The sequence below is a fragment of the Pipistrellus kuhlii genome, unplaced genomic scaffold, assembly GCF_014108245.1.
Source record: "Pipistrellus kuhlii isolate mPipKuh1 unplaced genomic scaffold, mPipKuh1.p scaffold_m20_p_1, whole genome shotgun sequence".
Lineage (NCBI taxonomy): Eukaryota > Metazoa > Chordata > Mammalia > Chiroptera > Vespertilionidae > Pipistrellus > Pipistrellus kuhlii.
Genome location: NW_023425404.1, coordinates 175571389 through 175594879, shown reverse-complemented (window position 1 = coordinate 175594879; position 23491 = coordinate 175571389). Strand labels below are relative to the sequence as shown.

At 41.2% G+C, this 23491-nt stretch overlaps 1 protein-coding gene across 16 annotated transcripts in view; it reads left to right on the top strand.

Annotated features, from left to right (window-relative positions):
- Positions 1-23491, top strand: part of LIMCH1 (LIM and calponin homology domains 1) — a 318118-nt gene that overhangs the window by 285011 nt on the left and 9616 nt on the right. For 5 of the 16 annotated variants that reach the window (XM_036417635.2, XM_036417658.2, XM_036417651.2 and 2 more), the window contains 12 exons: positions 114-204; positions 1289-1452; positions 5416-5521; positions 8824-8864; positions 10571-10651; positions 13653-13745; positions 14647-14751; positions 15637-15764; positions 17207-17328; positions 17838-17961; positions 20082-20168; positions 21987-22095. In XM_036417635.2, coding sequence (XP_036273528.1) covers positions 114-204; positions 1289-1452; positions 5416-5521; positions 8824-8864; positions 10571-10651; positions 13653-13745; positions 14647-14751; positions 15637-15764; positions 17207-17328; positions 17838-17961; positions 20082-20168; positions 21987-22095 — 1251 coding nt within the window. Of the gene's footprint in view, positions 1-113; positions 205-1288; positions 1453-5415; positions 5522-7992; positions 8068-8823; positions 8865-10567; positions 10652-13652; positions 13746-14646; positions 14752-15636; positions 15765-17206; positions 17329-17837; positions 17962-20081; positions 20169-21986; positions 22096-23491 lie in introns of all 16 variants that reach the window. The other 11 variants (XM_045573073.1, XM_036417682.2, XM_036417676.2 and 8 more) reach the window with 5 other exon arrangements.

The following is a 23491-nucleotide window of genomic DNA, read 5'->3' as shown; positions in this document are numbered from 1 at the left end:
CTAGCCTTGTTTGCCTAAATAATATTATTTGAAAAAAAGAAGGAAATCCTCTAACTTTTTACAACCTTCAAAGGGATTATTTATTCAAAAGGGGATAAAACTTATTTTTTCAGGCAACCACTGAGGAAATGGAACCAAACAGCCAAGTAGACGAGAAAGATGGTGAAGACCTAAAAGAAGGGAATACAGAACTTGCCTCATCAGGTTTGTTTCCCAACAGGCTAGTTTTAAGGTAAATCATGGTAACTCTTAGGATCTAACAGTCAAGAAATAGAGCCAAGAATTCCTCCTTAAGGAGCAACTGAAAGGTAGACTCTAAAACTGGCGTAGGGTTGTGCTGCCACCTGGAGGCGTTTTAGGGAAATTCTGACTATGATTCATTTGGCTCTAAAAACCTTGCTTTGCTTTGTTTTCTTGAAAGTGTATCTCTAGCCTCATAAATAAGATGATATTGCCCAAAATAAATAATGATAAAAACTGAGGGTCATATTTTAACACAGTAACAGCCATAGATAAGACAGATTTATATATATATGACATAAAAATATGACACTGAAATAATAAAACTGGTGAATAGTTTAAAATAATAGTTTGAAAGAATACAGTAATGCCACAGATGGAAATGTTTCTTGAATGAATGCTTTTCAGTGTTTTCAACACATTTCTTATTTTGGTAAACATAAAAGCCTTTCACCCTCTTCCAATTCCAAATTAGTTTTAAATGGCATGTTAGGATAAATGAAATTTTTATGACTAAAAATTCCAAACTGGATCATAACCCCTCATTCTGATAGGCCCCTCAGTGAGTGACTTCCACCCGCCCTAGAGTGTGCCTACTTCTTCCCTATATATCAAAGAGCACTTCGTTTTCATTGCATTGTGTATACGATGCCATCTCAACACATCCCATTATGAGCCTGTGATGATAAGAAGGCACACTGGAATACAAAAGGAAGAGTCAGGCTGCCACGTGACATTCATAGTTTCTTTTGGATGGAAACTCTCTGGAGATGTTGGCCCAGCCAGCCCACCTATCAGAATATTTTGTGCCAATGTTTTGTCTTGTGCAGTGTTATTCCTATGTAAACTCTGGCTCTTACTAAGAACTTACGTTTTTTATGGTGGGATTCTTTGATGTGTTTTATGCTGCTTGTTTTTTTGTTTGTTTGTTTTGTTTTTTATAATAGCATGAAAGAGCCTAGAGAATGCTGGCATCTTTGGCTCCGTTATACACCTTGTCACACGGTAATGCAACTCCTTTACGTTTCTGACTGTGACTCCCTTTCAGAGCCACAGCATTTTACAACGACTGTGACTCGGTCCGGCCGCACCGTGGCCTCGGTGGAGTTCTCCTCCAGCCCCAAGCTGAGGGACGATATGCCAGAAGAGAGAGACCAGAAGAAACCGGAGAACGGAATGAGTGGGAAGGTGGAGTTGGTGCTGTCACAAAAGGTAAATTTCGGAGTGGATTGAAGCAGTTAGGTTTAAATTAGCATGGCTTCGCAGGGCCGGGGGCTGCCACTGTGACACTTGTTCATCATGAAGAACTTATTTTCTCTTTTCATCTTTCTTCTGTCTTCAATCTGTATTTTTCTAAATGCAAATATACTCAATGTTCATTGTAAATAATTTAAGTACATACAGAAAGATGGATACATTAGCCCACTTGGGTTGCTGTGAGATGGATGGATGACTTAGAAACAACAGACATTTATTTCTTACAGTTTGGCGGCTGGGAAGCCCAAGATCAAGGCAGATTTGGTGTCCGGCGAGAACCCACTTCGTGGTTCACAGATGGACTTCTCATGTGTCCTCCTTTGACAGAAGGGAGCAAGGGAGCGCTTGAGAGACTCATTTATAAAGGGCACAGTCCCACTCATGAGGGTTCTGCCCTCATGGCCTCAACACCTACCAAAGGCCCTTCATACTGTTACCTTGAGGGTTAGGATGTCTATAGTATATATTTTTTAAATTTATATTTATAGCCGAAACCAGTTTGGCTCAGTGGTAGAGCATCAGTCTGTGGACTGAAAGGTCCCAGGTTCGATTCCGGTCAAGGGCATGTGCCTTGGTTGCGGGCACATCCCTGGTGGGGGGCGTGCAAGAGGCAGCCGATCGATGATTCTCTCTCATCGATCTTCCTCTCTGTAAAAAATCAATAAAATATATATTTAAAAAATTATATTTATAGTGATGTACATATAAATATGTAATAAATATTTCAAGTAATATATGTACATTTATTTAAAATGAAATATAAATAAACAGACATAGAGCAAGAGTGAGAAAAAGTCACAGAAACCTACCTCTCTCTAGTAATAGTTGGCATATATGTATTCTTTCTACATCTATTAAATTTTATTTCAACAATCAATTTTAATTATGAATAATTAGATGTGTGTTTTAATGTGATATTCACAAAAGTTATAAAGCTTTGAAGTTAGGTTTTAGTTTGTTGCATATGAGCTTGATTATTCTCAGCTCACTAAAGATTATCTGTCCCATATTTAGCTATTTTATAGCAGCATATTTCTGATGCCTCCAGAATTGAACAAGGAAACTGGAAACTTATTCTGATATAATGGGTTTTAGCATCTTTTTTTTTTAACTAACTTTCTTCCTTGTTTGGAGTCTCGTTCTCTTCATAGTAATTTGTTTTTGTTTTGTTTTTTCAGGTAGAGTCTAAAAGTTTTCATCTTTTATACCATTTATTTTTAATCTTGGCTTCCTTTTAGAACTTAAAAATACACCAAGCACACTCCAGCTCAGATAAATTAGAATTTCACCTGTATTTTTAAAAGCTCCCCATGCACCTGTATTTTTAAAAGCTCCCCATGATTCAAATGGGCCACCAAAGTAGAGAACCACTGACTTTTCCTATGGACATTTTACCGGTGGTGATATTGATATTTCAACTTTAAAACTTAACCCTAAATTTGGATTTGACTTTAGAGTAAAAATGTTACCACTTATACATCTGGTTCTTCCATCATTTAGTCAACCAATACTGACTGTGTACCTACTATGATCCAGGCTCTGTATTAGACAGTGGCTATTCAACAGTGACCAAGATAGGGCCCCTGGCCTTAGGGAGCTGAGAGTGCTGTGTCTTTGGTAGAGTCTCAGAAATGCTTATGGCCTTGATGCATTTTGGAAATTTCAGACTCTAGCTTTCCCCACTTTTTATACATAGAGAATTAAAGAATTGTCTGTAGGTCTTGAAAGAGGAACAAAACTGGGAAAAATACTGAGGGCAGGCATGATTTCCTATCTTTGCAGGTTTTGCCTTATCTATGTTATACTTCATTATTCAGTATTCTTCCAAGTTGACTTTTTGTTTCATTTAAAACTAAACTGAAAGGAAAACTCTACTTCATAGCTAGAATTGCTTTTAATCAAACAGAATGAATACCATAATTAAAGAATGTTCTTCTGCATACCTTGTCTGGGAACCTCACTTGTGAGCCATCTTAGGACCATAAGTGTCACATCTACCTGTGGAAAAATTGTTTTTAGGGTCTTAACTCCGTGTGTGTGTGTGTGTGTGTGTGTGTGTGTGTGGTGTGTTGTGTTTCATTGTTGTTGTTGTTTGGGTGTTGTTGTTTTTTGTCCATTGATACCAAGTATATACAGCTCCTAAATTCTGTTCTATGGACTCCAGTTAAGAATTTCTGTTAGTTGATTAACCAATGGTGTAATGGTTTTTGAACACACTGTTTTTCTTATACCATGTGAATTTCTTCCCTTTCTCCTTTTCCCTCCTGTACAGTTAGCTCTAGAAAAGGGAGAGAGGTGATCACCGTGGCTGCAACAATTTTTACTTCACTTAAGAGTGTTGCCAACTGCCCATGCACAAACACTGATCTTTTTATATGGTGGTCATTTTGAGCATTTATGCTGACTGTGAACTGTTTCATTTACAACTGGACATTAGCTGAAACATGTTTTCATCTGGCTTAAAGATGGAGGAGATGGTATGAGGTCAGGATGTGAGGGTTGTCAACTTATTGCATGTTTAATTAATACTGAAGTTCATTTAGCTATCTAGTTGACTTCTCTAATGTAGAATGAAGTGATTAACTGTATTTTCTTCAGGATTCCATTAGTGTTGGGTATATTATCTATAAGAGAAAAATAGGTGCCCAGCCAACGTGGCTCAGTGGTTGAATATTGACCTATGAATCAGGAGATCATGGTTAAATTCCCCATCAGGGCACATGCCCGGGTTGCAGGCTTGATCCCCAATAGGTAGTGTACAGGAGGCAGCCAATCAATGATTCTCTCTCGTCATTGATATTTCTCTCTCTCTATCCCTCTTCCTTCCTCTCTCTGAAATCAATAAAAATATATTTAAAGGGAAAAAATAGAATCCTACTGAGAAGAAATTCTAGGCATTAAATCATCTTGAGGACTAAATCATATAGACCAGCTTATGATGAAATGGTGCTCTCTCTATAACCTCACTTGGCTTATTGGCTATCAAATGAATCTGTTGGGATCCCAGCCTCCAGCCAGAGTTAGTCAGAGGAAGTCCTGTACGCAGCTAGAAGGACATGAATTGATCCAGCCCTGTTCCTCATTCAGATCTTTGCTCAGAATCTACTGATGGTTATTTTAGACATTAGTTTGGTAATCTGGTCTCTCAGCAATCCATTGATGAGAAACAACAAACTAGAAAGAAGGTGCTTCTAACAAAGGCCAATCAGATTGGGAAGAAACAAGATGAAATTAAATGACAATAACAAGAAAATTCTACTTTTACAAAACAAACGTAAAAATTTGTAAATTGGAGACTATATAATATAGGAGAAGTAATCTAACATGCCTCAAAACCCCCTAAGGGCATCATTGCTATGGAGCTGTTTGATAATGGCTATTTATAATAATGCTTCTATGTCAACAAGCAAAGTATATTATCTTTAATATGCTTTGCATGAATTTGATGGTGGGGTTGAGTAGTATCCGACAATAATGTCCATTAAAAGGTAATATTACATTAGTATTTAGCACTTAACATAGTAAGGGGGTATTTTTTAGTCTTATATGGAACATCTCACATCTCACATTATAAATTTAGCATTATGTAGCATCAGGGAGAGACTGTGAGATTGATCAATAAGAAAATGAGACAGAGTGATGTATAATCCCAAAGATGTAATACTATCTTCTGGGCTTGGGAAATAGTGATCATGAAATTTGTATATGCTCTCATTTGATAACTCTGGAAAATTGACCTCTACATTAAAGTAGAAAAGCAAAAGGGGAATAGAAAAATGGGTCCAATTTTCCATTTAAAAGTTAGATGTTTGGGCTTACTGACTTATGTGATTGCCATGGGTTCTTTTGTTTTATTTCTCCTGTGTCTTTACTAATAGACAATCCTTGCCATGTCTGTGTCCCTTGCTCCTGATCCAGGTGGGAAAGCCAAAGTCTCCAGAACCAGAAGCAACCCTGACATATCCATTTCTGGACAAAATGCCTGAAACCAACCAGTTACATTTGCCAAATTTCAATTCTCAAGGTAAAGACAAGGAAATGCTTTATTTTGATCCTACATGTTCTTCTGGGCCCATCTGTAGTAAAATATTACTTCATGTGAATGAGGATTACTTCCTTTATGTTGATGTCCCTTTGGCCATAGTGTTTGCAGAGCCCAGTGGCTGGATTACTGATTTCAGAATAGAATTCTGGGGCTGCATTCTCTGTTGCCCAGCCACGGACCCCAGCTGTCAAGACCATCTTGCCCAGCCATAGGCATGATAATGCCTACACAAGTGTTTGGTGCCTTAAAATAATTTTATTGTCTCCAAAAATGGGAAAATCAATAACTTTAACAAAAAGTTTATAATCTTAATATTATATCAACCCCATTGATTGTTAATTACGTAGTCTTTATAAAATAGCCACTTGACAATAATCTTAGAAGAAAGTCAGACTTTCTTACTTCATAATAATTGCCTGTGTGCACCGAGAAATCATTCCTCATCATTGGTTAAATGTATTAAACATAAGCAAGACCTTTAATCTCTCCAGAATCTATTATAGCAACAATAGATGTGTGTGTGTGTGTGTGTGTGTGTGTGTGTGTGTGTGTATTAAATACATGTATATGTTGGGGGTATATTTTACTATGTTTCATATGTTTGATATAATGTGTGGAGGGGTGGCCTCTAAAATGTTAGGTGTTTAGGGCCTATGGGAGTTGTAAAAGGCACTGACCACTGCAAACTCCCACGTACCTTTTGGCCATATGTAGGTTGTGAATTCACCCTTTACTATTTAAGAGCCCAACTTGAATCCCTTTATCTTGGTGAGACAGCTAGGTGCCTACAGTCACCCCAAAAGGAGCCTTAGTGATGTGAAGAGTAGGGGGGGTGTCCTAAGAGAAGTCCATGATCCATAGGGACTATTCTTCAGAACAGACCTCTGGGCTTTACTGGTGTGAGTTCTCTGTAGGTAGGAAAACAGCTAAGCTTCGGAGGCAAGAACTGTAAGGTATCTTGCTTTTCTTTTTGACTGTACTTTCCCCAGCTTATTTTATAGATTGAGAGTCCTGGCAGAGAGAGAGAGGATAGGGTAGGCATATTGTGGCTGGGGATTTATCTTTACTTTTATTTTTTTTACAGGGTGGTCAGCTGTTTGGGGTAGAATCTGAGTTGGCTTTTATGAACCTTTGTTGAGGGCTGAGAGATAAGTTGGGCTCTCTCTACCTAGCAGGAAGTACTTGGGAAGGAATTATTGGAGCATGCACTGATGATCACTAGTTTCTTAATGTGGAAACAAGTTCAATACTGTCTTCAAAACATGTATTTTCAATTTTTCGCTCCTGCAGAAGGGAACTGATGAAAATAGTCTTATAATTAGGCCAGCAATTGGCCATATTTAGACAAATTTAAATTCTGCCCTATTTCTAGCACTTTGTTATTGTGCAGATATAGAAATAACAATAATATTTGTTTAAAATGTATAAACTCATATCTTTCATGGAGGCCTCTAATAAATGTAATCTTAAAAGCTATGATTTGACTTTATCTAGAGAGACAAGGAAAGGATAGGTCTTTGCCTGGATATAAAAAGTCAGTGCACCTGTAACTGACTAGTCGGAGGTCGTACCTCAAGTCCAAAGGAGCTATAGGTTTAAGACGGGGAATCCTGGAGCCATACCTAGTACTGGCTTCCCCATACAGTCTGTGTGTGTGTGTTCCATTTCCATAAAGCCCTAAGGTTGTCCCACAGATTTCCCTTAAACATACACACGTGCACAAATAGTCTTTAATTGCTCTGCAACCCTTCATATGATACATTTAAAGATGACAAGCTTCCTTTTCTCAACTCTCCCAACAGTAGAAAGATACATCAAGTTGGTGTTTCAGGAACATATGTGCACATTAAAGTGCATACTGGCTAGCTGTATGGCTTTTGTGTAAAAAATCCAATAGGTGCATTGAGAATGATGACAAATGGGCACAGCGCTAGCTTTGAGATGCAGATGAGTTGTGTCTGTGTGGGGCTGTCACATGACACAGACATTTACATGCTCTTGTGACACACATAACTTCTGCCACAGACTGTCCTGCACAACCTTTATGAAGTGTATACAGTCATAACTGAACTCATCTCGGCTGTCTTTTATGTTTTCCTCGTGTTCTCCAAAAGCAATGCACGCTGTGCATTTTGTGCTTTCATACCATGACATGTTATCATTTTGAGATTCAACATTTTAACAATATCACCTTTACGTATGAGCCCATCAAATGTCACTTGACACCGAGGAAGACAGGGAATAGCATGAGCTGTCTCATTTCCGTTGGCTTTTGTCCATGTCTTCAGGGTGTGTGTGGAGTTTTATTGAGATCTTTTATACTTTAGACGCTTTCCCTCTCAGCTCTGGGATAGCCACACCAAGGCCTGGGACTTGGGAGAAGATTCTACGCAACTCTCACCCCCACGTTCTCATGATTTTCTGTTTGTTCATTCTACCATTTGATCTAGAGTCGCCTGGCACTGCCAGCCTTCCGCTTAGAGTTCAGAACTCTTGGCGACGTTCCCAGTTTTTCTCCCAGTCAGGTAACATGCATACTGGCTAGCTGTATTTTCTTTTGTGCAAACAAATCCATGTTGCGGGCAACCAATAATGTCTGGTATTTTTCTTCATTTCTGACCTCTGGGGCGGGGGGGGGGGGGGGAATGCTTGTTTCTGGCACACAGTTAGCAAAGAGCTAGTTCTTTGATATCAATACCAGTTAAACTAAAATTGGGGAGGGGGGAATTCACAGGATTTTACTTTGATTTTGAAAATCTAAAGAAATAAAAAGATTCACCTCTTTATTGACCTTTTCTTTTTAAAAAAGCAAAGATGAGAAGCGTTTACCGGGAACATGGTTCTCTTGTTAACTGTGTTACTCTCTTTATTTCCTGGGTGACATCTGGCCTCTCTCTGTATGAAACGTTTCCATGGCAGACAGGGAGGGAACTGTTAATCTGTCAATCAAGCCGGAATGCAAGGTGTATTAAAATCCAGCACTAGTAGGAATAGATTTTGCTTTTTAGCGCTTAGTACTGGGTGCTAATTGATGGCATCAGTCTTATTACACTGCTCCTGACTGCTTTTGGTGATGGGTACCAACCACTCGAAGGGTCTGCTTTATTCTGGTCTCCTAATGCTCTTGGCTTACAAAAAAAAAAAAAAAAAAAAAAAAAAAAAAAAAAAAAAAAAATTGGTTTGAAGCTGACATAGGAGCCACACTCCACTGAGAGGATCAACGAGAAATATAGTCCGAAGCTACTCACACTGTGATCTTCTTTTTCTTTCTTCCTGTCCAGGGGATTCTCCCAGCAGTGAGAAGTCACCTGCAACTACACCTGTGAGTAACTCATTCTGAGGAGTGAGATCATGCATTTAGTGTGATGTTCATTATAGAGAATTTGATTCGCTTGCAGAGGATCTCATTAAAAAATGGGCTTCAAACGATTGTAAAAGAATAGGTGGAAGTCATGCATACACTGCCAGGTGAATTGGGAAGATGTGGGTTATCATTATGCAGAGCTGTGATCTGGAAACAAAAGGGTAAGTGAGTCAGGGAAGTAAAACCTAAGAGAAGCAATTAAAATGCATGTGACAGTAGGAATTAGTATTAAAATATGCACTTTCTATAAGCATTCAAAGTCTTTTTTTTTTCTTTTTTCTTTTTTTTATGAGAATGATCATTCAATATAGTTAAGCTGGCAGTAGGGCCCAGCCTGGACTCTTTCTACAAGACCCAAGCTGTCTTGGTTATACCCCTTGTCGCAATCAGTACCTTGAGTAATAGTAACCACACATTTAGTTCTCTGTGTTTTATTTAAGTGAAATAAAATAAGCGTTTGCTAGTTAAAGTATCAAGACATGTGACACTCACTACCCAGTGCCATGCTGCTCGGTTTTATCTGAACACTCTCTGCGGATCTGACTCTTCTCTAAACGGGGTGTTTCCAGGGCTGAGCCTGTCACTTTTGCTCACCTTGAAATTCCCACCCATTTGTAGAATTCAGCTCCTCTGTGGCTCATCAACTAGCACAGAGCCCCTTGGTGCAGCCTGAGAATCACCGCTGTGCATCTGAGTCTTCTCTGAACGTTGCCTTCCCTGACTGTATCCCTGACTCTTCCCTTTCTCCCTAATGCTCCCACCCCCACCTCACTTTTCTTTCAAGGTTCCCCAGCAATTTTAAGTGTCTCCCCAGAGTACCCCGTCCGGGGGGAGGGAGGAAGTACAATTACTGGGGAACCTGGTTTGTCTCAGCACCTACTCTGGGCGATGGGGGAGCCAACGTTCAACACTGCAGCCCTCCTTTTGCTGATTCCCCAAGGACCAGCTGGGAATTTCCGCCCATCCCCTCACCCGGACCCTCTCAATCTTATACCCAGTGGCCTGGGTGTCCGCTTTGACTCATGCATTTCTCTCCCATTATTTCTGTTCACTGACTTGGTTCCCAAACTCACAAAAAACTTTCTTAAAAGACAAAAAACAAACAAAAAAAGAGTCTTTGGGTTGGACTGTTTGCTATGTGGGTTCCAAGGCAGAGGCTCCCCATGACCTGGTCTCAGGTGCTGCTGATGGGCAGTGGTGAGCGGTTAGAGGAGGCCGGTGTGGGCAGCAGCCACAGCATAAGAAATGACAGAGTCCTACAGTCGCTTCCCACAAAACGCAGCTCTGCTGAGATCAGCGGGCCCCTTGGCCTGCACCCAGGATCCATATGCAGGACAAGCATCTTACGCTCCCACGCGTGAATTCATTTAAGAAATCGCTTCTAAAAGAAATGAAGCAAAAGCCTGCCCGTGCCAGGGGCTAATTACTTCGTGTTTTCATTAGCTCCTAAAAGGTTCACAGAAGCCTATCGGCCTCTTGGAAGGGAGCCAGAGAGGAACTAAGATTAAAGAGCGGTGCTGCCGGCACAGAGGACCATTAGATAAACGGAGGCTCTGCTTCTGTGTGTCCATCCGGTGCCAGCCCACCGGCTACTGGTGGCCCTCGCGCTGTCCGGGCCTTGAGGATGTGGCTCAATTCTGATCATGTTTTTATTCTTTAAGCAGTTCAAGTTCTGGGCCTGGGACCCGGAAGAGGAGCGCAGGCGACAGGAGAAATGGCAGCAGGAGCAGGAGCGTCTGCTCCAGGTAAGGCCACTGGGTTTGCTGCCCTTTTTTTTTTTTTTTTTTCTGATGCTCTTAATTTCTGTCATATTAAATAGATGTTTAGCACAGGAAAACGTGGGATTGAATTCTTCTCAGAAGCCAGTGAGTCTGTTAGTTCATTTTGCAGACATAATGCCCTGTGTCTAATTCCTCATACCAGAGGTTATAGGGATGAACACAAGAAAAAAGCATTTCATTTTTTTAAAAAAATTTTTTTTAACTTTCACGTATTGATTAATGCCAACTCAGACAGTCCTCTCCTCCTTTGTTGTCAATAAAATTCCAATCCCAGTAGCAGTGGAAATGAATTGTCAAAAGCTTTTTGTAGTTGTTAATCTTCACCTGAGGATATTTTTCCAATGATTTTTAGAGAGAGTGGAAGGGAGGGGGAGAGACAGAGAGGGAGAAACATCAATGTGAGAGAGACACATTGATTGCCTCCTGCATGTGCCCCAACCGGGGCCTACAATGGAGGTACATGCCTTGATCAGAATTAAGCTGGGGCCCTTCAGTCCACAGGCCGATGCTCTGTCCACTGAGCCAAACCTGCTAAGGTTGTTAAAAGCATTTTGAAAGCATCCATGTGAAATAAAATTTAGCCTGGCTCCTGTTTCTTAAGTAGAAATATTTGCTCCATCTTCGAGTAAAAGCTGCTAACTCTCACTTCTCATGCCACGTTTGTGGAGTAACAGGCTTCAGAAAGGAAGCTAGTAGCCTGAGGCAGTGCCTCTGTGGAGTACTTGAGCTGTGCCAGGAGCTGTGGTTGGTGTCTGACATCGTTTATCTAATTTAGTTCTCATAAAACTCTTCAGAGTAGATCTCATCAGCCCCCACTTGCAACTGAAGAAACTAAGACTCAAATAAGTTAAATGAATACCACGAGTTCACACAACTAATAAGGCTTGAACTTGGTTTCCATTCCAAGTCTGGATGACTTGAAAACTCATGTTCTTTCCTCAGTAGTACTGATTTTACCCCAAAAAAGTCTAAGTAAAAAATTTTAAATCTCATTAATTTTTATGACTTTCTGCTGCTGTGTAGAAAGCAATACTTCGTGCAACTTTATTTTACTTCTTTAAAAAATATTTTGCTCTGATCCCTTTGGCTTACTTCCCAGCGGGCAGGAGCAGGATCCGTTTAGACAGCTAACTGTAGTTAAATTTTATCCTTTTCAACATTGCATAGAGATAAATCTTCAATATCAAAATGTTAGTAAGAACTGGATTCAGCAAAGTCACATTGGGACCTTTGGGTCCTTTAGAAGAGAGAGGCAGCCCAGCCCCAGCCTCCTGCTGTTCTCTCGGAAATAGGGGCCCATTTTCCAGCTGAGAGCTGCACAGCCCAGAGCCAGAGATTCCACAGAGTGCAGACGGCAGGCGAGTACGCTCACCACGTGGCGCCCTGTCTGTTACACTCTGGACGGGGACCATGGTTCCAGGCGGCTGTCTCCTTCCTGCTCCACCGCATTGCTACCCAGTGTGGTGCATGGTGGGCTGTGGGCTTCAGGGAAAGTGTTTGTGGGAAGATAGGGGGAGGGAAGATATACGTCTTTCACGCCCCACATTACAGGTATCAGTGCTTCCTCCTGGGGAGGGAAGCGCATGATGTGAGCTTCTAGAACCAATGAACCTCAAATGCTTCACTTGTCTTTCAGCTTTTGTGCAGTTTTGAGGTCTGTTTTCTCTATTTGAAAAGCCCCCGAAGTTGCTGTCTAAATCTTTACAATGTTAGGTTTTACAGTGTTAGGTTTTGTAACATGTTTACCTGGAAAGAAAAGCCCGCCAGGGGCAGGCCAACCAGGGCTTGGCCAGAACATTCACATGAACACCAGGCTCTCGCAATCCCAATATAGCCTCTCCACTCCTAAGATAGGGACTGGAGGAGGTCCCAGCGCCTCCCCAGGAGGGCAGGAGCCCAGGCTTGTTTGAGCCTCAGAGAGAGAGTTTTGGCAATAATTAGCCTAAAGCATTTGACTGTTATGTCATACACATAGCTGATTCCTTTGTCTCCATCGTCACGTCGTCAGAGGTGCCATTCCCAAGCATCCAGGGGTGTCAGTTCTCATGTTAGACATCAATTTTCATCGCCATTTATTCGTTTCTTCCAGTCAGCGGTCAGGAACTCTGGTCACATTTTCAAAACTGTTCTTATTCAGAGTAGGTTATTCTTTTCCCCCAGCAGTGGTGACTAGTGTTGTATTATTTCTGGAAATAAGAAATGGCAGTTCTGATCCTGAAGCCTTCTAGTGGGCTGTTTAAAAGCTACTCTTAATTCAGAAGTTACTTAAAGATAGCGACATTGCCTTTGGGGTCCAGTGGCTTCAAGCAAAGAGTAATTTGGCTACCCAACTAATTACCATCCTATCCATTTTGGACCTTTCTGCAGGGTTCGTTTTTTGTTGTTGTTGTTGTTTTTTTCTTTTTTTCTTTTTTTACCCTTTATTAAACTCTCCAAGCAGGAAACATATTTCTATTAGCGGAATGGCAAAACTAGTGGTTTAGCTAACCTCCTAAGACAAAACTCAAGTGAAGGAAGAGTTTAGAATCTTCCAATCTTTTCATCTTTTCTCTTTTCGTAAGCAAATGCCTACTCGTATATCTGAAATCCAGTTCTACAAAACATCAGCAGAAAATACACAATGGGGCAAAAGTAGATTTACAGTCGTGAGAAGATGAAACAGTTTTAAATTTGCATTATTATTTATTAATTACAAAATAGTTTTAAACTTGCATTATTATTTATTAATTTTCCATACGGACAACTGTCAACCTACTTTTGCCCCCACCCTGTGCTGTTCTCCCTGGGGTTTGGGTTCCTAACATGTTTGAGTGCCACACAATGCTCTTCTCCTTGTGCTGCATGATCGGGTTAGATTCAGAATGTTACAAGAAGATGCTCTCTCTACATGTTGGCTTTGAGGGGGGATGTTCCAATGCTGCATGCAATAGTCGGTTCAGAACAGTCTCTGGAAATTCTGTGACAGGAGAGATACCAGAAAGAGCAGGACAAGCTGAAAGAAGAGTGGGAAAAGGCCCAAAAGGAGGTGGAAGAGGAAGAGCGCAAATACTATGAGGAGGTAGGAAATTTCCCAGAAGGAATTGGACCTCGGTCCTAGTTTCTCAAAGGCTATCAGTGCTTTGTGTCTGTGGTTTGTGTGTACATGTATGTGGCTGTGGCTGATTATCTTCACCCATAGCAGAGCTTATCAACCTCTTTAAGAAAGTCATACCCTGTAGGCACTAAAAGACCACAATTCCTCCAAATTCAGTTTGCGATCGGGTGTGCTGTCAAGGTCAAGGGTGACAATATAGTTATATCTGATCTCTAGTCAGAGAGTCAGATTCTTGGTTTATCTTAGAGAGAGGGCATTGATATCAATTTCTTTATTAGTCTGTTTGAGCAAGCATGTTTGGTGGTGAGTTAATTTTATGAGGATAATTTTTATATCAAGGCCAAATGAGTCTTACCACTGCACTCACTCTATGGTACTGAAGAGATTTAGTATCCTAGGCTGAGTGCAGTGCTAGGGAATGGGGGGAAGGAATATTTGGTTTTGTAGGTTTCGTATTTTTTTAGATGAACAAACCAGACCACATTAGATCATTTAAAGGGAGCTACATTTTATCTATATTATCTAAAATTTGTTTATGATTAATAATATAGTGAATTTTATCTTCAATAACAATTTTTGCACATAATCAAATCCCTATAGCATTTCTAATAAGGCTTCTTGAATCTCACTAATTTGTGAAGACTTTGTTTTTCTATTAAATCAAATGCTAATTTCTAAATCATTGCCCATAGAGAGTATTATCTGATTTATATGCTTTTAGAAAATAGGACTTTTTTTTAATGCCCTGCTTGTTTGCATATAATTCTGATGTCTTTTTTCTAAAGTTCCTTAATTAAATTTTTCTCTTGGCAAATAAGATACTTGATTTTCTCCCCCTTTCATTAATTCCCATTCTTCCTCTTAGGAGCGCAAAATAATTGAAGACACTGTGGTTCCATTTACTATTTCTTCAAGTTCTGCAGACCAGCTGTCCACATCCTCCTCTGTGACTGAAGGCAGTGGAGCAGTGGTGAGACTATAGATTAAAGGCAGTTTGTGAAATAAGTAAACCCAAAAGAAGTGTAAAGCCACACAGCCAAGTTTTCCATGAGTTTAAACCCAGGCATGGCTATTTCCCTAGGTTCATGTCAGCTACTCCATGGCCCTCATACACCATGGTATTGTCATTCCATGGCCAAATCCTAGAGCCATTGCCTGAGGAGCAGTACAGTCATTGCTGAGTCCAGATCTGCCTCACAGGCTGGCTACCAACGTCTCTCTGCACTGGCTGATTAGGTCCTAATTCGCAGGCCATGTGCTGGGAAACTTCCTTCTGCCCATCATTCGTTCATTCAATAGGCATGCATTCCTCTCTGCCACAACACATGTCCCCTTGCACTGGTGCCAGCAGCAGGCTCTCCACCAGCCTCCATCAGAGTTGCTTCTAACTCACTCTTAAAATTCCACATGGACTTTACATGTATCTTCAAGGGCTGGAGAGAGCCCAGAACAGCTGGTCTACCTCCATATCCCCCAAACAAGGTCATGGAGGTCGGTGGTAGACAGAAGTCATACCAGACCCTGGATAGTCTATAATCTGCAATAAAGGAAATAATGGTGGGCACTAGAGAGCTATTTGTCCTGAAATTAGCAGTTCTGTGACTGTTTGATGTTGAAACAGTGGGTTTTTTAAACTGTTCCACTCTGTGATAACTTCTGAAAAAGATCCAGGTTGCACGTTTATTTTAAATCGTGTAGCTCAGTGACTATTCAATTAGTGTGAACAACTGTTCCTTAACGTGCAGACAATGTGATTGGAGGGAGGGGGGGAAGCCTCAACTATCCCATGGCCAGAGATGAGTGTTGTGCAGTGGGTTTAATTTCTATTTAAGATTATCTTTGTTTTCCCTGTTAGAATAATATGGATCTGGAAAACTGTCATGAAGAAGGGCAAGAGACAAGACAGAAGACACCATTCCCAGGGGGCAACAATGGCTTGTTGCTGGAGCCTAGAGAAAGCGGTCCCCCGGAGGAAAAGGACAGGTACGCCCCACGGTTCAGGCTGTCGGTCTAAATGCGAAAAACCGGGCTCCACCTTCTCTCTCCCAGAAAGAGTTCTCATTGCTGATGCAAATCATATTCGCCTTTGAAACGATCATTCCAGTAATACATTACATATTGCTTGAACACGTTCTAATGACGCTGAAGTCAGTGTTCTTATGCAATTGAATACAAATAGCCTGATATTAAATAGGCGAAGCCTTTCTCAAATGAGAGGAGACAGTATAGATCAGCGAAGGAGCATGTGGTCCATGCAAAGCCCTAAACCTAAACATTGCTCACCTGACATAGTTGATGTGTCTGGAGGAATGGAGGTTGAAGACATGTGCTGGGGTCCCACCCACTGTGGCTTTACTGTGGACCTGAACTTTGCTGTCCGTATCCTCTGAGCTGTGAGAAGTCACGTTTACTCTGTGTGATAAAATAAAGAACAAGTAACAAATTGGTTGGGTGTGGGTAACCTCCTCCCTCCCCTCCCCCCCCCACACACACACTCATGGGTTCTAGTCTATTCCATGGGAGCAGAATCTGATTGTAGCTTTGGGCAATGGTGAGTTTGTTGCTTCCACCCCACACCTAACCTAGAAGAGACCCACAGAAACGCAGGAGGCTCTGCCATGAGCAAGTTCTTTATGAGACAGATGTTTGCCTCTGCAGCTCTGAGATACTAGGTAGGTATTAATGAGTGTGCATGCTGGACCAGGTTGCACGTATACGCATGCCACCCTCAGAGGAACAGCTATGGAAGGGTTATTTTCAGAGACTGGTCAATTTGGGGTTGGAATCAGCAGGTATCAAACCCACCAGTGAACGCTTTAGAAGGTTTCCATCGACTCTTCTGGTGGGATTTGCTCTGAGAACCCTCCTATGCCCATCAGTGAGAAGACTGGGTGAGGTGTAGGGTATAGGGGCTCGGGGCCCATGTCCAGAGTCTGAGAGCCCTTGGAATAGCACATCTGCTTCCAGTTAACGCTGTTTGAAGGGACTTTCCAGTTTTATGAAATGAAAGCCACCAATCAGGAATTTCTGAGCACCACTGATAAGCGTTTTATGTGAATTTTTTATAGTTCTCCAAACAGTCTCTGTTGTTGCCAGGGACCTTTAAAATCTCTTCAACCTCTCCTTTCTTTATAAAAAGATGCTATTTAAAAAGGCTATGTTGATAACCATGAGAAATGATGGTTTCTCAAGCTTGTTAAATTGATAGATAATAAAAATGAGTAACAATTCAGAGCATTTAAACCTACTTTAAAATAAAAAGAATAAAAAGAATAAATACGCATTTAGTTAGCCTTCATTTGTAGGTTTTTGTGTTTTGTTTTGTTTTTTTATTGAAATTGGTACTTCCATACCCTAAAGGATAAGATTAATAATTTTAGTTCAGTTGCTTTTATCTCTGTTCTGAAATATACTTATTTTAACAGACTTATTCAAGGGGCCTTGGCTGATTCTGAGAACCCTGTGTCAAAAGGAACCCATCCAAATGACCAGCTCGATACAGGAGCTGGGGCCCCACACTGTGGGGTGAACCCACAGCTGACTCAGGGTAAGGAAGGAGAAGACCCACGGATGTTTAAATTATTGTACAACAGCCCCGCTTGTCATCTGGACAGAGAGGATTTCTATTGGCTACATGCTTCTCTTCTAGCGTATGCTCTATAGCACCCTGAAGAAACTCCACCACCAAGTGCCAGACTCTCCATGGACTCACCTTGAAACCTCAGCAGGCATTAGCACTTTAAAGAAAGGTGGCTTAGCCCTAACCGGTTTGGCTCAGTGGATAGAGCATTGACCTGCGGACTCAAGGGTCCCAGGTTCAATTCCTGTCAAGGGCATGTACCTTGGTAGGGAATGTGCAGGAGGTAGTGTGCAGGAGCAGCTGATTGATGTTTCTCTGTCATTGATGTTTCTAACTCTTTATCCCTCTCCCTTTCTCTCTGTGAAAAGATTAATAAAATATATTAAAAAAGAAAAAAAAAAAAAGAAAAGAAAGATGGCTTACTAAGCAAAGGTGATGTTACTGAGCTCTAAGTTTATGTTCTTGATTGACCCCAGGTCCATCCCAGAATCAGCAGGTGCCAAACCTGCCAATGAACACTTTAGAAGATGTGAAGCCAAAAACCCTCCCATTGGATAACAGCATTAACCACCAGCTTGAGTCCCCGAGTGAAAGGCGGAAGTGAGTAACCAATGATAGACGTGGAATTCCTTTTTCTTTTTAACGTATTGACTAAGAAAGGAGAAAACGAAAAGGCGTGTGATAGCAAGGTGTTAGCAGCATTTTCATGCTTTCTCTCTCTTGAATCTCATTGACAAGGTAACAAACGTTTATGGAAATTTAGGACAGCCTCCCAGGCAAGGAATGATACACTCTGAGTTTATCCATTTGAAAGAAGCCGAGTAATGCCTTTAACCCACAAATCTAAACATTGAGAAGAATTTGCAGGCATGTTGTGTTAACAATTTCTTTATATGGGTTAAATTGTCTCAAAATTTACTGACAAACATTCTTTTAAGGGGGAAAAATGTTTTCTCTCATTATCATTCTCTCCCTATTAGGTAGCAACCTTAGGCTATATTTTAATTTTGTAAGATTTAAATTTTTTTATAATAATAGTTTCTAATATTTTCTATGCATTTCAATATAACAGGCTCTGTGTTGAGGGCTTTACCTAGCTTTTCGCTTCTTTTCATAAATCAACTCACTGAGCTCTCCCAATAACTTCAATTGAGTTATTATTACCATTTTTCAGAGGAGGAAATAGAGGCTCAGTGAAATTAAATAATTTATTCAAAGTACTTGACGGGTTAAATGGTAGAGGAATTCAAAATTATACCACAGTTCAATGTAAGATCATATGTGTACCAGAGATTCTTTGTAATCAGCTTTTTAAACACAACATTCATTATACTTCAGCGAGTCTCTCTACCTGGAGCCAGGCCACCTGGATTCAGCTTTTGACTCTGCCACGTGCCTGTGTAGGGCTTTGAGCAAGTTGATTAATCTTCCTCTGCTTCTGTTCTTCATGAATAAAATGGCAATAATAATAATACTATCTACCTGCGAGGTTTTATACCTGACGAATAATAAGTACTATGTAGTATAGCTGGTGGTAGACAATGACAAGATGGTGATGAGGATGAGGATGACTTGTTTTATATGTTCAACTTGTTACCTTATTTTTCTGTTACATTTTTTAAAATGGTGTTTAAACCATTCCCCCTTTTTCTCTTATGTCTACCCAATTTTGTTTCTATGTGCCTAGATGACACTCGGAATAAATAGACACTGAAATCACACAGAAGTAATCATGACTGTTACTGATTATTGCAGTGATTTCCAACCATTTTTTAGGCTCTGGTACTTATCCTCTAGGGCAGTGGTTCTCAACCTTTCTAATGCCTCTACCCTTTAATACAATTCCTCATGTTGCGGTGACCCCCAACCATAAAATCATTTTCGTTGCTACTTCATAACTGTTGAGAACCGCTGCTCTCGAGTATTACCTGAAAAGGTGACATTTTGGAGGACACAAGCTCTGCCTGAGGAAGAGGTGTGGGTGGGCAGTGGGCTCGGAGAGTTATTCCAAAACCAGTTAGAAGACAGATGGACTCGTGCTCTGTTCACTCCTGCGATGGCATTTCTCTTGTCCTCATTTTTTCTGTGTTCTGTCCCTTTCTTTACAAATGCAATGAACTTTTATAAGCAAGAGCCCAGAACTGACAGCTAGTCACAGGCAGAGCTGTGCAACCAGCCACACCATTCTGGCTGGGGACCACTGTGCTCTGTAGATGCCTACGACATAGCCGTTATTAAATGTTGTGAGCACTGCCCCTCGTCACATGTCCTCAAAATGAATGTATTGATGGGGGGTGGGAGCAACCCCACTGGAAAATACCTCCTTGATGTTCTGCCCTTTATTTCTGGGCTCTCTGCACAAACTTTTCCCTAAATCCCTACTCACCTTGCCCCCCCCCCCCCCATCTATGATTTTTATATTTAACTCAGCGTGCAATTTTAACTAAGCAAAGAACCTGGCAAAAATAAAGATGAAACGCTATTCTGGCTTTTCCATTCAAGAGCGCCAGCCTGCTCTGAACTATAAAGCCATTGCATGTATCATCTTTGCCAGACGGATTCACTGTTTTTGTTCTTTAGAAATAATGACCTCTAGGACACTCTGTGGTCTTTCTTTGGTTATCAGGGAAGTCTTTTATTTCCTTACTAAAATGTCTTCTCTTATAGGGTTGGGCTTCTCTCTCCTTGTCATAATGTTTGGCTCCTTTACCACGTTACAGGAAAAGCCCTCGAGAGAACTTCCAGGCGGGGCACCTGTCCCCCTGTCCTCCCACCCCTCCTGGCCAGTCACCAAACCGGTACAAGAGGTCAGCAAGCCTTTTGGAGGCGGCTTTGTTTGGACTAGAGCCTGCCAAGCATAATTTGAACCGAATTAATGCTTACCAAATGGTTTTGAGAAGTTTGTCCATCAAATCTCTTTCAACACACACACACACACACACACACACACACACACACACAGGCAGGCAGGCAGGCAGGCGGAGGGAGAAAGCCAAGAGCATGACATTGGCACGGCTGTGGCCAGGGGCCTTTAATTATATTCTGTGGAAATTGCAATCTAATAATAAAATCCACCAGACAGTTGCCGGGCTCCTCAGCCGGCGCCTTCCCCTCCAAGATGGCCCAGTCCTTCTAGGCTGATGGCTCTTACAGAGAACCAGGCGGGGCCGAGCCTCGAAACTGCATCCTTCCTTCCCCTACTCAGATCCTCTAAGGATGGACGTTAATTGGTCTCCATGATATCCTTAAAAGCTGCCGAGTTCCCATTCACTGGGGAGACCAATTACTGAGGAGTACTCCAAGGTTTCTTGGATTTAGACATTTCATTTAACTACTGGGTAGAGGGAAATCCTAATAAATAAGGTTTGCTTAGGGCAACTCTTTCTCTTTTCTGTTTTCTCCCTTTCTGTTTCTGCTGTCCCTCTGTACCCTGTTGACTTCTGAATGGCGTTACACATTTTCAAACTTCCTGTGTAATTCCAAGCACTTTCCAGAGGGTAGGCACTGTTGCCAGCTGATCTTAGCTGTGGGCAGGCCGCCCCAGAAGGCAGCCAGCTTGTCCCTCGCCTGGCATTGGTCTGCTGGGTTTGATTCTTGTCCTCTGGCAGGCACTGTGCTGGCTACTGGGCTGGGGGGCACAGAGATGGGGTCCAGGCAGCCCATGCCCTATAGGGGCTTACAACGCCAAGAGGATGTCAAGTGTCCAGGTTATAGTGGCGGAGTTTACACTGGAAGGAACAATAGAGATCATCTAGTGCAGTGGTCGGCAAACTCATTAGTCAACAGAGCCAAATATCAACAGTACAATGATTGAAATTTCTTTTGAGAGCCGAAAACCGACTTCTGGGCATGGGCCATGCAGTTTCAATCACACTGTACGTGAGCGCCTGCACGTGGTGTTTTGTGGTAGAGCCACACTCAAGGGGCCAAAGAGCCACATGTGGCTCAAGAGCCGAAGTTTTCCGACCACTGGTCTAGTCAAACCCTCTCATTTTGAAGGTGAAAGAGAAACCCAAAGTGAGTTCTTTACCCCAGATCCCAGAACCTAGGGACAAAGCAGGGATCTGATCCCATATTGGCCTGTGGCCTGTATCAAAATTGCCTCTCTATTTTTATAAAAAATAAAAAAATTAAAAAAGGATTTCTTAATAGGTAAAAGAGACGCCCTCATGGGCCAATGAATCAATTATAGAAAATTTTAAAGCAACATTGAAATCTTAGTAAAGCTAAATTTGATGATGATCTTTTAGGGCTTATATAAACACGTGATGGATACATGGAATCACTTCAAGGCATTTGATCATTGTGGTTGAATAAACAACACACACTTCTTGTATCCAATAACTAAAACACACGCGTACACATGCATGTACACATGCACTCCAGATTCTCTGCCACAACGGAGGCCCATTGTGTTTAGTCTAGCACTTGTTTGCCAATTATATCTAATGCTCCATTGCTGCTCATTATCAGTTCAGTAATTGTCATTTCACTCACGAGATAAACATTTTTTAAATCCGTGTTTTCTTTTTTCTTTTTTTTATTTTGCATGAGGCTACATGTTTGTGTATTTCACCAACTATTCTAAATGGGAGGTTTCATTGTTACACATGGTTTTGACCTAGGTCTATAAGTGGGAAGAAGCTGTGCTCATCCTGTGGGCTTCCGTTGGGGAAAGGAGCTGCGATGATCATTGAGACCCTCAATCTCTATTTTCACATCCAGTGCTTCAGGGTATGTATCCATCCCTCTCCTCTCTGAGTACTTGGTGTCCTTTGGCGTTGCTAGGCTGAGGCATACATGCCTCCTGGAAACCCTGGTGGCCTTTCCTCCTGGGTGTACAGAGTGTGCGTGGAATCCAGCCTTCCGGAGGAAGCTCTCAGCTCTCATGTGTCCCTCTGGGATGTCAGCTTAGAAGTAGCAGAACAGGTTTGTGCAGTGTGTCTCTGTGAAACGGGTTTTGTTGCTGAAGAGCATCTAACTGGCAGGAAGCTGAGAATGCTACCCTGGGAGGGCTGTGATACTTCCACACCTTTTAGGGCATGTGAATTTATTGGGAAGGTAATATCCTGGCAGCTTCTCAAACTCTTGTGACTTAATGTTGAAAAATTTTTCTGTCAGTTCAGTGTGGTTAGAGCTAGTGGCAATGTTGAATATGTCTGTGATCCCAAACTAAATAGCACTTCCTCTGAGAAGCTGCGCTGCTCCCCCTAGACTAAGTCTCTCGCCTTTGTTACAGGGCCTTACAGAGCCTTTCATGGTCCGTACCACTCACTGTTGCCTTATTTATTTATGATGTCCTTTAATAAATGATCAACTCCATGAAAGCAGGAGCCATGTCTGCCTGGCTCACCACTATTTCTTCTGCACCTAGCAGACACGGTGTCTGTCAACATTTTTAGATGAATGAATTAATAAGTATACTGAAAATGAGGAGGCTTACATTCTAATCCCAGATTTCCTGCTCAGTACATGATTTAACCAGTTATATAATTTATTATAAAATTTATAAGTTAGCCTCTTTTAGTATTTCCCATCTTTTTTCCCTTCTTTTTCTTTCTTTTTTTCCTCATAGACATATTTCAAATTAATATATAATTTTTGAAACTAAACCTTCTTCCTCTGATAAGAGTCATTTCTTTCTCTTTATAATCCTGATATGCTTTCTTCGTCCTTCTTGAATTTTGTTCTATGTCTTGTTGGAAGATTCCTCAGCTATAAAGTACACTTGCATGGAGTTAAAAGAACTCCCACTTTACTGAGAAGCTAAGGGGAAGTAAGTGAAGTTGTCCCAGAATTTAATAGCATCAATACTCACTGGGAAGCAAATCTTGTCTTAAACAAAACACAATATGGAGAGTTAATGAGACTCAATTTATCAATATTCTCATTGGAAAATTAACCAAGATAATGCATGTCTTAAATGGTCTTGGAGTAATGGTCTTGGAGTATTTTGAGGTTCAAGGCATTTACATTTTAAAATCTCACAGTAATGCCAAGATAATATGTTCCAACACCAGAGTTTGTTCTCTGAAACTTTATCAGAACTCAAAAGAAAGAGGTGGCAAAGAATTCTGCAAGTTCTCAAGAAACAAGAGACTCCCTTTGTAAGCTGTCAATGCCTTTATTC